The sequence below is a fragment of the Plecotus auritus genome (assembly GCF_963455305.1).
Source record: "Plecotus auritus genome assembly, chromosome: 5".
Lineage (NCBI taxonomy): Eukaryota > Metazoa > Chordata > Mammalia > Chiroptera > Vespertilionidae > Plecotus > Plecotus auritus.
In genome coordinates, this window is record NC_137776.1 from 36,772,879 (window position 1) to 36,789,162 (window position 16,284).

The 16,284-nt window shown below is 51.5% G+C and overlaps 1 protein-coding gene across 32 annotated transcripts in view; it reads left to right on the top strand.

Moving 5' to 3' along the window:
• LRRFIP1 (LRR binding FLII interacting protein 1) overlaps window positions 1-16,284 on the top strand; it is a 121,493-nt gene that overhangs the window by 85,434 nt on the left and 19,775 nt on the right. For 13 of the 32 annotated variants that reach the window (XM_080670395.1, XM_080670402.1, XM_080670393.1 and 10 more), the window contains 7 exons: window positions 708-773; window positions 4,538-4,615; window positions 10,995-11,030; window positions 11,413-11,538; window positions 13,104-13,175; window positions 14,738-14,908; window positions 15,800-15,892. In XM_080670395.1, the coding sequence (XP_080526521.1) occupies window positions 708-773; window positions 4,538-4,615; window positions 10,995-11,030; window positions 11,413-11,538; window positions 13,104-13,175; window positions 14,738-14,908; window positions 15,800-15,892 (642 nt within the window). The remainder of the gene's footprint in view (window positions 1-707; window positions 774-4,537; window positions 4,616-10,994; window positions 11,031-11,412; window positions 11,539-13,103; window positions 13,176-14,737; window positions 14,909-15,799; window positions 15,893-16,284) is intronic. The other 19 variants (XM_080670401.1, XM_080670409.1, XM_080670408.1 and 16 more) reach the window with 4 other exon arrangements.

The following is a 16,284-nucleotide window of genomic DNA, read 5'->3' on the forward strand; positions in this document are numbered from 1 at the left end:
TGTGAGTGGGAAACTTAAATATTCAAAGTGGCTATGCTAAGTGGTTATTACCTTCCTGAATCTCCATCAGATTGCACACTTGTGAATTAGACACGTCACTGGCTGAGCAAACAAGCTGTGTCAGGGGAAACGGGAGATGGGAGGCCCTTTGAGCTGGGCCAAGGCTGACATGGCCATTCACGGTATTGTGAACTCCTGTTACCCTCGGTGTTTCATTACATGGGGTTTTCATGTTAATCAGATATTCTGTTTTCTAGTTCACAAGTTTTAAATAATTATAAAAATCAAACTGCAATTAATATCCTATTTTATTCCAAAGCCACTTCATATTCGAGTCATTTTCTAAATGCCGGGTACAAGGATGCCGTGACAGAAGTCAGGATATTTGAATGGTTTGCTCAGCTAAATCTGGGCTAACAGGTTGTCACTCAGCGAGGGTCTTTTTCAGAGTCATAGATTGAAAGAACCTACTGCTGTCGGCCACAGCTAAACATCTCTCCCTTGGACTTTGCACATCCCTGCCCTGCTCCCCAGCACTTGCCCTGGGACGGTGGCCGTGAGCCCTCCCTGCATGCCTTCCCTCTCGGTGTCCTTCAGGTCGCGCTCCCGGCACGTGCCTGTCTGCCTTGGCTTGTGTTGCGGAGTTTTCTGGGTGCCGGGCGGGCGAGAGGAAGGCGCCCTGTCCTGACGGTCTGTTTGTGCCGCAGGCGTCTGTGTTCGGTGACAGCTGTCTCGGTGGAGCTCAGCGGGGAAGTGCCTCTGGTTCCTATGCTGTAAGGCGCTGTCTGTGTTCCCAGAGCTTCCTCCCATGTGCTGCATGACCTGGGTGCCTCGCCCGGCACCGTTCCAGCCCCGGGGGTAACTGGCCTAGGTCACAGGAAGGAAGGACTGTCTCGTCTCAATTTCCATCGTACGAAGGGGCATGGATAATGGAAATCACGAAGTCTGTGGGTGTTAGTTCAATGTCCTCACTCATTACAGTCACAGGGAGGAGACTGACCCGGACTGAGCTTCACCAGCTCTTCCCTGCCACAGGCAGACAGTGCGTAAGCAGTGAAGGAGTTAGTCTTAGGAGGAGGAAAGGGAGAATCAGACAGGCACCATTATTTCCACCTCTGGATCATCGAGGACGATGAACACATTCAAAGACTCAGAACATTACACATATGCCATTTCCTCATTTTATTTTGCCTTCCCACCTCTTCAAAGGGTTGGAAATGGTATTTCAATAAAGGTGTGGTCGTTGTACATGAAATACTTGTTGAATGAAAAAGTTGGGCGAGTGAACGAGTGGGTGATGGAGGTAAACAAATAGAGAAGCGAACGGTCAGTTGTGGAAGCGAGGGAGCTAGTGAGCCTCTCCCAGGACCAGTGGAAACCGAGTATCAACCCTCCCCAGCCCTCCCCATGGTCAGCAATTCTGCACCCCAGGGCACCCCCACAAAATCCCATAAAAATGCGCCACGCCCCACGTGCAATAGAATGGTTTCCTAAGAAATACTTGAAAGTGTTTCTCTAATTTTGCTTTCCTAAATGATTGGCTACTTCATAAATTAGTCAAATAATCCAATTTTATGATTTTTTTTATTTCTCCAATCATCATGAATATTCAGAGATTCTTACAAAGAATAACCTATAGTATAACCTACAGTTTTCTTTAGAATGTGACTTTATGAATATTATATCTAATAATTAAATAACATAGCATTAGTTTTCGTTGACATCTAATTAAACATTTACCAATTTTATATTGCATAACATTTTTCATGTAGTGGAGCCCGCTTTCCACAGTTCTTAGATATTTGTGTAGGCCGTTATAAAGTTCATAAAGCTAATGGGTAAGATAGCTTTAGGTCATATGTGATGGATAAATGCCACTAAGTGATGTTCTTTTATCAGAAAAGAGACGGCATACTCATTCTTTAAGAGAATGAGACTTCCCCAAGAGCTAAGTTTCCTGTGGCCCAAGTAGAACTTCTGCTGTCTTGTGGGGACGTGTGACATAGATTCTCTTTAAATGCCGCCTCTGTAGCTGGACTTTTCTGGAGTAGCTGATCTTGGCCTTCAGAGGCAGTAGCTCCTGTCTGTCCAGCCTCTGGTAGGCCTCGCCCCGGGGGAGGGGCTTTCCTGGAGTGAAGGAAATGAAAGGCCTCGTCCTGGCAGCATGGGTCCCTAAAATAGGGCCGCATGTCCCTGGTATCACACCATGCAGACCATTAAAGAGAATCAGAAGAAATTCTTTCCCCGCTGAAGAGTGCACTCCCACGCAGGAGGAGCTCAGCAGCGTTCGTTTCTTCAATTGAGTAAGTTGAACCCTGGGGTCAAACTTCTCGAAAGAGATCTTGGGGCGCCAGCTCTCTTCTCAGCAGCAAAGCAGCTGGCTGAGTGGGAGGAAGCTTCAGGAGCTCCCACCTCCCACGCCGTCTCTCCAGCCTCACGGTCCCTCTCCACGCGGACAAGGGCCCCCTTTCAGGATGGGGCTTAGCAGAGCTCCCCCAGGCTCTCTGCCCAGAGAGTAGCTGTGGCACCTGATAAATGCACCCATCTTGTGACAAGCTCGGGTCCATCCTCTCCAGAGCCCCGAGAGCGGCCTCAGAGCCCAGGCTGCCCCAGCCCGCCCGGGATAGCCTTGCTCTTGGACCCCTCTCGCCTCCATTCTTCCAAGACGTCATCCTCCACCACAAGAAGTGTTTACAGCTAAGTGACTTCATTATCGTGAGACTGAGTGACTGGTTCTGGAAAGTAGAGCTGTTTTGCTTGAAAACTGCTTTACGCCTTCCTTGCCATTATTAAGCTGTGTGCGTGGCTGTGTGTGAAGTGGCTCTCGGTTGTTTGACACGCCGGGCAGTGATCAGGAACCGTGGGCGTTGTTTCTAGCAGAAGAGTGAGAGGCAGGCGGGGAAACGCCCACTGTGCATCCTCCCTTAGCCCTCGGTGCCTCGTGTGGTCAGGGTCCTTACTTCCCGTCACAGATGACAGGCTGAGTCACTTTTCCAAAGTCTCATGGCCAACAGCAGATGGAGCCTGGACTGGAACTCAGATCTTTCCAACTTCCCTCAGCCCCACATGTGTCACACTGACTCCCCAACACAAGCAGCTCTGGGGCAGTACGCGGACCATCGCAATACGAACTTGAAACGTCTTTGCAGGATCAGGGCAGGTGGGAGGATGGGAGACACTTTTTGCCTAGGAGTTGGGGAAACTTGGGTCGGCAGTAAGCTCAGAACACTGCCTTATCCCTGCACCCTGAACCAGGATGTGGGTGACAGGAACTGGCAGGACTTGTCTGCCGGAGGAAGTCTCCTCTCTCATATCCGCAAACCCAAAGGCGACGTCTTCTGCCTTAAGGTGCGGGTTAGGTGTTTTCCTTTATTTTGCACAGTAAAGCTACAAGAGGAGGCTAGAGATGCTGCTGTACATTTCTCGTATGTCCCGTATGGCCATGGTTCTTACATACCATCGTCTGTGCACCTGAGACAATGCCTTGCCTGTGAGTGTGAGTGTGAGTAAATAAGGAATGGATGGGGAGAGGATGGGTCTGGGAAACTTGCTCCTCTTGACCAAGGCTGTTTATAGTCTCAGATTGAAATTTTTCATTCAACAAGTATTTTTTTAGTGCACGCTGCATGCCAGGCCTTTACCTGGTCACTGGGACTCAGAATGGGATCAATGCAGTCCTCACCCTCAGGGAATCACATCTGCTGGGAAAACGGGCCCTGAAGAGCTGGTGTTTAAGATGACAATGGCGAGCACCCCAGCGCTGTGGCCCCTGTAATGTGCGTGGGGTAACGCCTGCGGGTGTCCCAGTGGGTGCCCTGTGTCTGTATCGGGAAGCGCCCCCCTGCAGGGCTGCTCCTCTGGCCGTGCCAAGCCTGCTGGGCGCCCGTGATCCCACCCTGCCGTGCTCGAGAGGAAAGTAAGGATTAAAAAGCAACAGCAGCAAGGAAACGTGAAACGTATCTAGGATGAGGACGAACGTGACCACAAATCGAAGTTAAGAGGGTGTGGCTCCCAGATAAGTTGCTGGCGTTTTCCTTTCCCGGGAGAGTTTAGGTAGGGGGACAGACAGATCGATGCCTGTCTTTTGTCTGAACCTTCACTCTATTTTGCTTCCACTTGGGAAGAGGGTAGAGAAGCCAACATTCCTCTAGCCCAGCGCCAGGCCCGGGTCTGCGCTCCACGCTCCGTGCGGGTCCGGGAGGCGGCTCACGTTCTGACGTCCCTTCCACAGCAGTGAGGCGGCCCTCTGTGCACCCACCAGGCGCGACTCCACGCCAAGTCCAACAGAGGCTTTGTGTCACTTCCTCCTTACTAACCAAGCGTTCTGTGTTCTTCTGATGTGATGACTAATGTTTTTCATTCTTAGTGGGCATTCGCTTAGTGGGAAGCCTGTTCCATGCTCACCTCTCTCCTCTGCATTGCACAGGGCTGCCTCTCAGCTAACAGAGCCCTGGGTGGGGCCTCTGTCCTCCATGCATCTCTGCTAACCTGTCCCTTTCTCTCTGCCTGCCTGCGGCCCACCGGGCTGTGCGCACAGCCCTCGGAGCACAGTGGCCACCTCAACTCCAGCTCCCGCGCCTCCTCCAGAGCCAGCTCGGCACGGGCCAGCCCAGTGGTGAGTGTGCCTCTGTCTGCTGCCTCTCTCCCCTCCTCACCTGTCTGTCCTCTGTCCGCCTCCACAAGCCTGGACTCAGGAGAAAGTAGCAAGGCTGCTCCTTAATCTATTATGTCTAAGTTCAAACACAAGTGGGGACGGGGGGCACGTGCTACCCACTTTGGAATATTACTATTCCGTGATCCCGGAATTGCATTGCGGAGTTTCTAAAGGACCAGGTAAGGGCTGTTTAAACAGCGGGGCTGGAAGATGGATCTTACTGGGAAGAGGGAGCTTTGAACAGTGGGAGGAGTGTAGTCATGTGCATCAATGTGTTGTTTTTTATGATTTAACACTGGAAGGATTGACTTAACATTCTGTTTGACATGTTATTTGTTGTTCGACCCGAGCGGTTTTAAACACGCAGCGTGGGCCTGACAGTCCGTGACATCCCTAGCTGAGCTCGGTCCCCACCACCCCACCATCCCCCAGGGTCTCAACCTCTTCAGTGTGTGTGAAACCACAGAGTGCACTCCTGTTGCTCACTCGGCATGGAATGACCCATATTTTGCTTTGGGAAATAAGGGGCCCTACTACCTAGTCCCTATCCTTCGAGTGTCATTACGTGTTTCCCGGAGTCTTTGGAATATTAGGCACTTTCCCCTCATCGGATGCTTTGTATGTGGCTGCTACACATTATTTGAACAATAAGGGATTTACAGGGTGGTTTTGCCCCGGGGACTCCTGGGGAGGGGGGAGGCTGGCAGTGACCAGAGGAGAGGTGTTCAGTGAGCAGGAGCAGGGCCTCAGTAAACCCTGGACACAGGAAAGAAAGCTGGGGAGCGTGGGTCCGTTTTCGCCACTCCTCCATCATGGAGACAGACGCTCGAGTGTGGTTCTGAACTCAGGCCGTTCTCCTGCCTGAAGTGTAGGCCGTGCTCCTGGCAATCCGAGAAGAGGCCTGGAGCTGAGCTCTCCGTGGCCCACGAGCGCTGGTGGCTTGTATGTTCTTTAAATTAGATGCTGTCTTTCGAAGTCACGAGGGTCCCTACCAAATGCAGATGTCAGCTGCTTCTGGGGAAGCAGACAAAGGGACCCCTGGAGACTGGGCTCATATTTCTGAATGGGGTGGGTGGGCGGCCTTGGTGCTCCCTCCCTGGGTCCTGCCTCCGTGCCAGTCATCTCTGGGCTAGCACTGGTGTGTTCCTGGTAGTGAAGAAATGTCCCTCTCCACCATTTGCCCGGCGGGGGTGAGAAAACAGCAGATGGGTCAAGGCGGTGGGTTTTAGAATGGAAGATGACCCCAGCGTGGGCTGCAGACACCACCTCTGTGCACGTGTCACCTGCCCACCCACCGTCACCGCCACTGGAGCCTCCCACCCCACCCCATCCCATCCTGGAGACCAGCCCTGAGGGGACCAGGAGAAGCCCTGAATGCACGCACTGGGTGGTAATAACACCTCAAAGCCAGGTGCTCATCACTCGCCAGGACCCATCGGGCAGGAAGAGCAAGGTACTCAGCTGTTCAAGATCATGTAATTTCCATTTTTAAAATCTGGCAAATCTGCTTCTTACGGATGTTGCGAAATGACCAAAGGGCACTATTTTCGAACTCAAATTCCTGCTGACTAAGGCCAGCACACCTGCCGGCTTCCAGCAAGCCTCCTCCCAGCTCGGCTGTTCCCTAGGTTTTCACAGATCAACTCATCTATGTGAAACCTTCCAACTCCTCGGAAGAAACATTCTCCATGGAGGTTAATGGCAAGCCAGTCCTCCTCTTGGAAAGAAGTATTCACAGTTGACCAGCGAAGTCTGTGGCTCCACTTGCAAAGGGCCCTGGCCCCTGGCACACGGAATTGTAAAACCTGTGATTACCTGACGTTCAGGTTTATTCAGGCATTGTGATGACGCCACAGAACAACAGGCTCAACCTAGTCAGACTGAAGAGACTGAAATCAGATACAGATTTCTTTGTCAGAAGCTTCTAAATTGTGACAAATTTACTCCCATAACACGGGTTTAGCGGATGACCAGAAGCAGAGGGGAGCGTGAAATGTGCCCAGTGTCCCTGGGGTCTGTGGGACCCAGTGAGGTCCTCAACCTTGGGAGCTGTGGGTGGGGTTGCAGCTTCTTCTGCAGGTGCCATCAGGGAACGAAGCACAATGGGTGGAGGGCCCTCACAGTTCTAAATCTCTTTAACTGAGGGTCTAGCTGAGGAGATTGCAGACTGCACTGGTCCCTTCCGCCAGTTCCAAAACTCACGGCTGGGCGACCAGTTGTTTCTTGGGAGGAACTGTGCAGTGACATTGTTTCGGTGACCCCGTTGCCCATTCAGGTTCCGGGGTGCTGGCTGGGGGTTGGGTGATGGGGACACCATGAGGAAAAGTCCTTTGTGCCTGGCCCCTGTGCCTGTTCTGGGGTCTCTCTGGGCCCACAGACTGTACTCTTTGTCTAGGGAGATAGGCAGGCCAGATGGTGTATGGAGACCCTGAAATTTTACACCTCAACAGACGCTGTGGTTAAGTGAGTCTACATAGTAAACTCATTTATAGGATGTTAGAAGGCTGGAGTTAAATATTTAATATTCTACTTTAAGCATTTGTTTTTCAAAGGAAGAGTTGCCATAATTTAAAATTTCACAGAAGTATATTTAGAAGTGACTCTTTCCAGTAGATTTTTAACAGCTGTTTTTGTATGCATCCAACTGTGGCTGAAATCCTGCTGTACGTAGTTCCTAAACCTGTTACCATGAGGTGGTCACACTGACTTAAATGTTTAGTATTGCTCAGACAATGAAAGTCATGAATGCAGTAGGCTGCAAGATATGTGGCCGCTGTCGCCCTTCCACGAATGAGGACGCTGGTGTCCGCAGACGTCCCATGCTGGTGTGGCCTGGCGTGTCCCTGGTCTCACTGTGCTCATGTCCACACCATGTGGTCGGGTTCCGTTTATCCCCCTGGGCAGCAGCCACCACACTGTTCATCTGTTTTGTCTCTTTGTATATTATTTCCAGAGATAAAATGCTGTGCTTTGTGTCAAAATTAAACACACCATCTGGGTTACGCTGTTTGGGGGAGGGAAGGAGTGCTTTATTAAAGTGGGTGCAGCTGCCTGACAGCTTGGCACACTGCCATCTAGTGGGAGCCCCGGGCACTGCAACAGCTTCATGCTGCTCTGTCCATTCCCACGGGGCTCCAGGTACTTGTGTCTCAGGAAGGCGGGCAGATACCACCTGTCCCTTGTCACTCGGGAAGCAGGCAGAACACGTTTACTCTACTATGTAGAATAGAGATGGGCAGCAACAGTTAGGCATAGCTTGGCTATAACTTTCCTTGAGAGCGTCATTTTTCTACATGGTCTCTCTGAAAAACATATCAGTGTTCACATTCTGAGTCCATTACATATTTCAGAGCAGAGGCTTTTGTAAAACGATTTTAAACTTGTTTTAGAATTAGAGAGAAAGCGATTTTAGGGTTTTTTTCTTCCTCGTGATCTTTTGCGAATTACAAACACAATGTGTGCGTTTTTGGTACAGGTAAAATGATGCAGGGCATAGCTGGCCTAAAGTCCCCGTGTGACCAATACTTTTGCTCTGTGTGTATTCTTTCTTATCCTTCTCGCAAGAAATACTAAAAAAAAAAAAAAAAAAAAAAAATATGGAGTCCTTTTATGGGGACAGATACCTTTGTAGGTGAACGTAGGATTTCTGGGGCTTCACGTAGCTACACAATCTTTATCTATTGCTGATGACCAGTCAGAAACGCTACCATTTAAACCTCGAAGCTAAGAAGCAGCGGGCTTCTCCAGATAGCTTGACGGTCTATTAATTGGGGCCTCCTTCTTCCACTGAGAGCTAAGTCACTCTATTTTCATCTCATTACTATTTGTTCTGCCAATTAGCTTATTTTGGGGATTGAAGGCCTTGGGCCCAGCTGGTTTAATGAATTGATTTCCAGCAGACCAGGTACTTGACAGTTAGCTTCTCCTTGGTTATTTGAAATGTTTTTCTTTATTGTTGAAAGTATTACAGATGTCTCCTTTTTTTGCTTTTCCCATGGACCCCCTCCACCCCGCCCCCACCCCTCCCAGGCCTTCACCACTCTATTGTCTGTGTCCATGTATGCGTATAAGTTTTCCGATTAATCACTGCCCACCCACGCCCCCACCCCCGCCCCCACCTTTCCTCTGAAATTCGTCAGTCTTTTGAAATTTTCAGGAATGTTATTCCCAAGTGGAGAGAAGACCCACCCTTGAAGGGCTAAAGTCATCACAGCTCAGAGCATGGGTGCAGGGTGGTGAGGTAGAACCCTCTCGATCGAGGCCACCTCGATTCCCAGAGCATCTCGTCAGGCCAATGTGGCATGCACATCTGAAAAAATAACAGTTCTAGGTGTGCATTCTTACACGTACAGGTGGTGTGGCACCCAGCTGGAGCGTCAGAGCTCCGTAATGGGATGTTAACTGCCAAATTGAGGCGTGAAAAGGGTGCCTGCGGGCGAGAGTTCTGGAAAGCTCCCACGAGACACCGTTTTGCCCTGGTCTCTGGAGGACAGCCGGCTGTGGGCCCAGGAAGGAGAGTGCTCTGGCACAGGGAGCGCCAGGATCTGAAGCCCCACCCAAGGGCGTGAGGCCGGCCTGCCCTCGGCACAGCCCCCCTGGCCCGAGGGATGTGGTCCCCGCTCTTGTTTTCCCTCCTGCTCTTCAGGCACTAAGGAGACTCAGAGGAGAGCAGAGTTCCTCCTGGAGGCCCAGGTGTGGGCGGGCAGGTGAGAACAGGTGCTCTGGGAGCCAGGCCGCCGGTTGAACTTGGCCATTCTGAGCTGAGAACTGGTTTGGAATTGCCTCCTTTTGGGAAGACCGAGTATGTTGTCAGGTTTCATTCACCCTCCTTGGTTGGTGATTAGCTGTCATGCTTTGCCATGTCATTTTACCGGTCTGTTCAGGCATTCTCCTCTCAGAGAGCAAGTTGAGGTGCAAGTTTGGAGGAGAGAAGGTGGCAGGGGGCGAGCCTTCTTGGTGGGGGACACGCTCGTGAGGGCGTGCAGCCCAGCCTGGGCCCAGGGTGCACACAAGAGGGAAGTGGTTATCTTTGCAGGGCATCACTGCCTTGACATCCTGACCAGGCAGCACCTGCACCTGAATGCTGCCCCACGGACAGTGTCACTGTCTCAGTTCACGTGTTCATGAGCCGATCCACATGGCCTGGGCCCCGGCTCCGTGGGGAGGTCTCGGCCCACAGTCTGAACCAGCTGTAGGGACGCGTGCAGAGGTCCAAGAGTCCCCGGTCACTGATGAGGCTGACTGGCTCAGGTGTGCTCTGCACTCATCAGTTCGTCGCAGTGGATCCCAGGCCTCGAGTGGAAGAAGCTCTGAGCTACCGGAGGCAGATTGGAGACATGATGGGGAAGGTGCGATGAGTGGCGGCTTTCCCCGGGGAGTTTGGAGACGGCTGAGCACAGGGTTTCCTCATCCTACCTTCCAGTGGGCTATGGAGAGGAGCCCTCCATGTATCAAAAGAGGGAAAAAAGAAAAGAAATGTTTCTTTTGTTGGACACTCAGCAGAGAAAGAAGTAGTGCCATTGTCAGCATGGCCCCATCCCTGAGACCTCTTGAGGCAAAGGGTGGCCGGGTCGCTGTTCATGCAGCCGCATGGCTGCTCTCGTCCGGTCCCTCCGGGACACCTACCTGCCGAAGGGAGAAGACAGGCCTCAGAACCACATGCAAACAGCAAAGCTGAGAAAAGGCAAATGCTTGGGGCCCCACTTTTCACCTGGCAAAGTCTCCTGTACCTTCAGCCCCCGCCTCCCACACCCCCCAACCAGCATCCCACGTCGGGCACTCTTCCCCAGATGTTTGAACCAGAGGTTCACATTGACCCAGTCACTCATGAGGAGTAGAAAAGGTTACAGTCGGCTCGCTGCTTTCTCTTGCTTCAGAGGCCACGTTCAGTGCGAGTGGAAATTAGCACTCTGTGGTTGCACCTTCCAGCCCAGGACCCCCGTGTTCTCGCTGTCTAATCCCAGTGGCTGCAGAGGGTAGGCAGGTGTGGGCGTGTGGTTCCCTCCTGTGTGGACACAGACCTCCACACGAGCTGCAGGAATCGGAAAGTAAACCAGTTCACCCGAGTTCGTGAGCAAGCTCCTCCCCGTGGGCCTTTCTGCGATCACTGTGTGGTTTCGACGTCATTACGTTCCTGTGGAAACTGTAAAAGCTGAGAAGCCTGGCTCTGAGCTGCTGTGGGCACAGGGTCTGTGTCGCCTGGCAGAGGCATATCGGAGGGTCTCATGGGCAAAATGGTTTTTAAACTACAAAGGAAGCTATTGTGTTATCATCATCTGACCCTGCATCTCGATTATCCATTTAATGCTTATGTTTAATATTTGTGCATTTTCCTCTCTAGGTTGAAGAGAGACCAGAAAAAGATTTCACTGAGAAGGTGAGGAATTTCTATAAGCCTTTATATTATGTCATTAATGAACCTAGTGGGTCCCAAAATTTATGGGTAAAACTAACAAGAAAGTATGTGCGTGAACAGGACAGTGTGTGGGCCACCAGCCAGCGTCACAACCTTTGGGGGAGGGGTCCCCGGGACTCACTTCCAGTTCGTTAAACACTCAGAACAGTGACGGATGGTAGGGTGAATGCAAGTTCCCAAGTACCATGGGCCCCTCCGTGTGGAGCTGTCTGTATTGGCTTCCGCAAGCCCACGCAAGATGTTCCAAGTGGGAACCTGAATTCAAATGAAGGTCCCGTGACAGCAGACGTGCAGGTAATTTTGGTTTTGTCTAAAATTGTGTCTGATTCTTGCCATGCTCTAGGGGTCTCGTAACCTGCCTGGCCTGTCTGCAGCCACACTGGCCTCGCTGGGTGGCACCTCCTCCCGGAGGGGGAGCGGGGACACCTCCATCTCCATCGACACTGAGGCATCCATAAGGGAGATCAAGGTAACGCTCTCTGCCTACTAATGACCCTTTATTCAAATCTGTCTCCAAGGGGAAAAAAGATTTAATTTCTAAAGTGCCAGATATTTCTTCCCAGTCCTGTCTCCGCTGCCTCCCATACACAGGTGTTCAGGTAACCCCAAGACCCAGCACAGACCTGATCTCCCCAGGAGGCTGTCCCTGCCTGCCCCGCCCAGCAGGGCCCACTCTACCCAGGCCTCTGCTCCCCCTCAGCTCTGGGGCACACCTGTGCCAGCACTCACCACGCCACACAGAGGTGCTGGCCCACTCTGTCCACCTGCCCTCTGCACACCTCTGCCCGTTCCTTCTCCCTGTCACACACTTTCAGGAGACCTCACCACGCTGTTTGAGTGGCTTTTTCTCCTCCCGCTGGGATGTGGACACTGTTCTCTGTACCATCCTCAACCCTGGGTGTGAGTGGGGAATGCAGTGCTGTTGTTAAAGCAGCTGCATCTGAAAGGAGCCCACGCAGAGGGCAGGTGTGTCCTCCGAGAGCTTTCTAATAATTAAAACTGCATGACAGAGAGCCAGCTGCCACGGGCGCTTTCTGAGCCGCTGGGGGCCCACGTGCCAAGGAGGCCAGAGAAGAGATTAAGTATCCTCGGGGGTGGGCCAGTTCCCTCGAAGGTGCCTGGTGACTCCTGTGCTTCATAAGAGTGGTTTTTTACTGTTCTTCCTAACATGTCCCCTGGGCCACCCCCAGGCCGCCTGCAGCTCTGTTCATTCCTGTACTCCACTGATGTCGTACTTGCTGTTTGCTGCGATCAGATTTGTCTCTGCCCCTAGGTTGTGAGCACCAGTCATTTGCTCAACAAGTGCTTACGGAGCGTCGGGCTCCCACGGATGCCAGGCACAGGGATGTGGTGGTGAAGGGGAGGGGCAGAGTGGGACTGGGCTCCGTGATGCCCGGCACAGCTGTGCTGACTTCTGCCTCTGGTGTCGTACTGTATCCAGCACAGAGTAGAACTCTAGGAGCTTGAGTGAACCCTTAACCACAAGGAATATTTCTTGTTCCATTTCTGAAGCTCTTTGGCCTGTTTTACAAAATTACGCAAATATATCATGTGAGATAGACCTCAATTTTATAAAGTCTTGTGGAAATATCATGAGACACACTTAAATTTTAATCTTTGTAACATGGAAATTTCTTTTATTTTTCTCCAACACTTAAAAAAACAACAGCAATGAAGAAGGGCCTAGCTGGTGTGGCTCATGGTTGAGCATCGACCCAGGAACTAAGAGGTCCCTGGTTCGATTCCCAGTCGGGGCACATGCCCGGATTGTGGGCTCGATCCCCAGTAGGGGCCGTGCAGGAGGCAGCCAATCGATGTCTCTCTCTCATCAATGTTTCTGTCTCTCTATTCCTCTCCCTTCCTCGCTCTCTAAAATCAATGAAAACATATTGGGGAGGGGGTGGGGAAGAAGAAGGAAGTCACTGCTCAGACTATTAGAGGAAGCCGCCCAGAAGCGGGAAGCGCTCGCCTCTGTCTTTGTGGTCTTGTCCACCTCTCCCTTGACATCACTTGCCTTTCTTGCCATCCCCCCAGGAGCTCAGTGAGTTAAAGGACCAGATTCAGGATGTGGAAGGCAAATATATGCAGGGGCTGAAAGAGATGAAGGTACCAGTGGATGGAGTGTGGGCTGATGACATTAACCTAACTTAACCTAAAAACATCCTCAAGGAGACGTTCCAAGCGCTGCTAACCCTACTGACGCCCCAGACTCCAAATGCTACATGGTGTGTGCACGCAGCATGTCTTTGTGCAGCCTTTGAACCAAGAAAAAGCTGCTAACGCGTTTCCTGATTCACGTCTTGTCCTCACGCAGCCCCCCTCCCTGGCTGAAAACCAGGAGCTACCGGACAGGCGAAGAAGGGTTTTTTGTTTCCTTCTCTTTCCATAGTGGTTACATGCACACACCGCCTTACTTCATCTGCCTCACCACATATCTGATGTCTGCAGTAACACAGTCCCTGTGGCCATGCTTTGAAACACCGAGTCATTTGCATGTTGTAACACTGTACTGATTAGAGCAGTGTCTGAATGCACCTCCTGCTGGGTTTATTTGAGTATTAGGGTGTGGAATCACTCTGTTGTTCCAACCAGGACACTTAGTTGTCATTCCTGGAACAGTCAGGGCCCGTGCCCTGTCTTTATTAGGCAGCCATGGCAGATCATGATCTAGCAACAGATGGTAAACCTGTCACTTCCCCGAGCTCCCCAGAAAGTACCCCCCAGTATCACAGGGGCATCAGAGCAGAGGTGACAAATCACACAACTAATCACTTTCATATTTGTTACCTCTTTTCAAAAAGAAAAATTAAGACCCTGGCCTTTAACTCATGAAAAGGAAGCCAGTGAGGCAGCCCAGGAATCACTGGTCCCACCCAAAATCGTTGCCCTGGTTTGCGAGTGCAGGTGAGACCAGCACTGGCCCCTGACAGCCAACCAAGCAGCGCCACCCTTCGTTAGCTTTAGGTGGCTTATACCCGGCACTCTGCTCTTGCTTCCTTCCGAAGTCGCCTTCCCCTGTTCTCTGTTCTGGGATCTAAATGCCACTGTGCTCTCTGGGTTGCCTGCCCTCTGAGGGCGGAGCCACGTGAGGGCCCTGCGTACTCTCTCCCTGGGCGGTCCTTTCCAGGGCCCACCCACTGAGGCCTGTGTGCCTGGTGTAGTTTTCCTGTGGGTTCAGAATCTGAAATTCCACTTCATCCTTTCCTGGTTCGTGGGTACAGACAGGGATCTCTGGTAGCTCGAGGCAGGGGTTTGCTTCTCTCAGAGAAGCTGGCGCAGTCCCCAGTTCTCACCACGTAACTTGAACGATGACTTCAGAAACCTGTTGAACAGCCTGACCCACTCCAGGCAGCTACTGCATCATGGAGTTGGGACTCACTGCCTGTGACCAGACCCTCTCCATCGGGCGTCTCCCTGGTCCTGTGACTGTGTAACCATCTTCATCCCTGGGCACGGTTAATAACTAACTTCCTGAGTGACGAGAATTTGATCACATCGAAAAGGAGGAATTTCTATGCGTTTGAAATTGCCGTGTGTTTCCTGTTTTGATTCATTTGCTCTAAGAAAGTCTAAATTTAGGCCTGAGCTGTTTGTTTTTAAGAATGCTGAACTGAACTTTGTTTTTGTTTTCTTACTATAATTTCAACAATACGTCCTGGCTTCTGCAGGACTCGCTAGCAGAAGTGGAAGAGAAGTATAAGAAGGCGATGGTTTCCAACGCCCAGCTGGACAATGAGAAGATGAACTACATGTACCAGGTCGATACCCTGAAGGACACGCTGCTGGAGCTGGAAGAACAGCTGGCGGAGTCTAGGCGGCAGTATGAGGAGAAAAGCAAAGTAAGCTTCAGGGTAGTGAAGAACGGTAGAATCGATACGTAAATGTATGCACTTGGTATATGGTGTGTACATACACGGTGTGTCGGTGTGGGTGTGGGGGGTGTTTTCCAGGTTCCATAAAAGTCTGAGCTTTCTTTTTAATAATTTTTTTAAGTTTTCAATGCATGTATGTATGTTTATTTCATTTTTTTAATGATTTTAGAGGATGGGAGAGGGAGAGAAACATCAATGAGAGAAACATCAGTTGGCTGTCTCCTGCACGCCCCCTACTGGGGATCAAGCCCACAACCTAGGCATGTGCCCTACTGGGAATCAAACAGAGCACAGAGAGCCATGTTGCCAGGTCTCTGGGGTGAGTCTCGTAGCGGGAAGGGTCTGAGGGGGGCGGGGGGTGGCCAAGCTCTTCTGCTGCCCACACTCTGGTCCCTGGAGGGCAGAGTTTGTCAGCTTCTGTTAAAGAGATAGGATGACCAAAGTAGGCATATTTAGCCCCCTTTTTAACCCAAAGGGTAGTCCCTGTCATATTTCAAAGTTAGGGATACTTTTAGTATAAATCCTTTGCAAAGCTGGGTCCTCACTGAGGCCCTCAGCGCAGCCAGCTCCATGGACGACAGCAGTCACCCTCACGGGGACCCTTCCTAGGGCATCACCCCCTAGAGAGGAGCTAGGAAACGCTGTCGGATCCATCAACTTCTCTAATTTTACAGTAAACCACAGGGTGTCTTCTAGAAAGTCCAGAGAAATGGGTTCATGGTGTTAAAAAGGCCTTGGACACTGTGCTAACGTGGTCCCAGGTCATTCGTTCCAAGGCAGAGGTAAATCGAGGGGGCGTGAACCCCACCAATGGGAAACCATGACTACCCCGCCTGATGCCCTGCTCCTCCTCCGCAGGACTTCGAGCGGGAGAAGCACAGCCACAGCCTGCTGCAGTTTCAGTTCGCCCAAGTGAAAGCCGCCCTGCAGCAGAGAGAGGAGATGCTCGAGGTGGGTAGCTGCTCCCCATTCTGCTTTTCTTATGTGACTCAGGAGCATTTTGTTGGTTCATTACTAAAGCCACGGGTTTTCTGGAAAACCGAGGGCTTAGGCTGATTCTCCGTGCCTCGTTGATGGAGTTCTGTTCCTTTCATTCCTGGGTGGTCCTTTGAGGAGGTGGGGCAGACAGAATAATGCCTGCGTCCTAATCCTGGGACCTGTGAAAATGTTACCTTCCACGGCAGAGGGACCTTGTGGTGGGAGATTATCCTAGGTTTTCTGGTGTGTCACAGGGTCCTTACAGAAGGGAGGCAGGAAGGTCAAAGGCAGAAGTAGGGGGTGACATGAGGAGGGGCCCTGAGCCAAGGAATTGGGAGCCTCTAGAAGCTAAAAGAAGGGAGGAA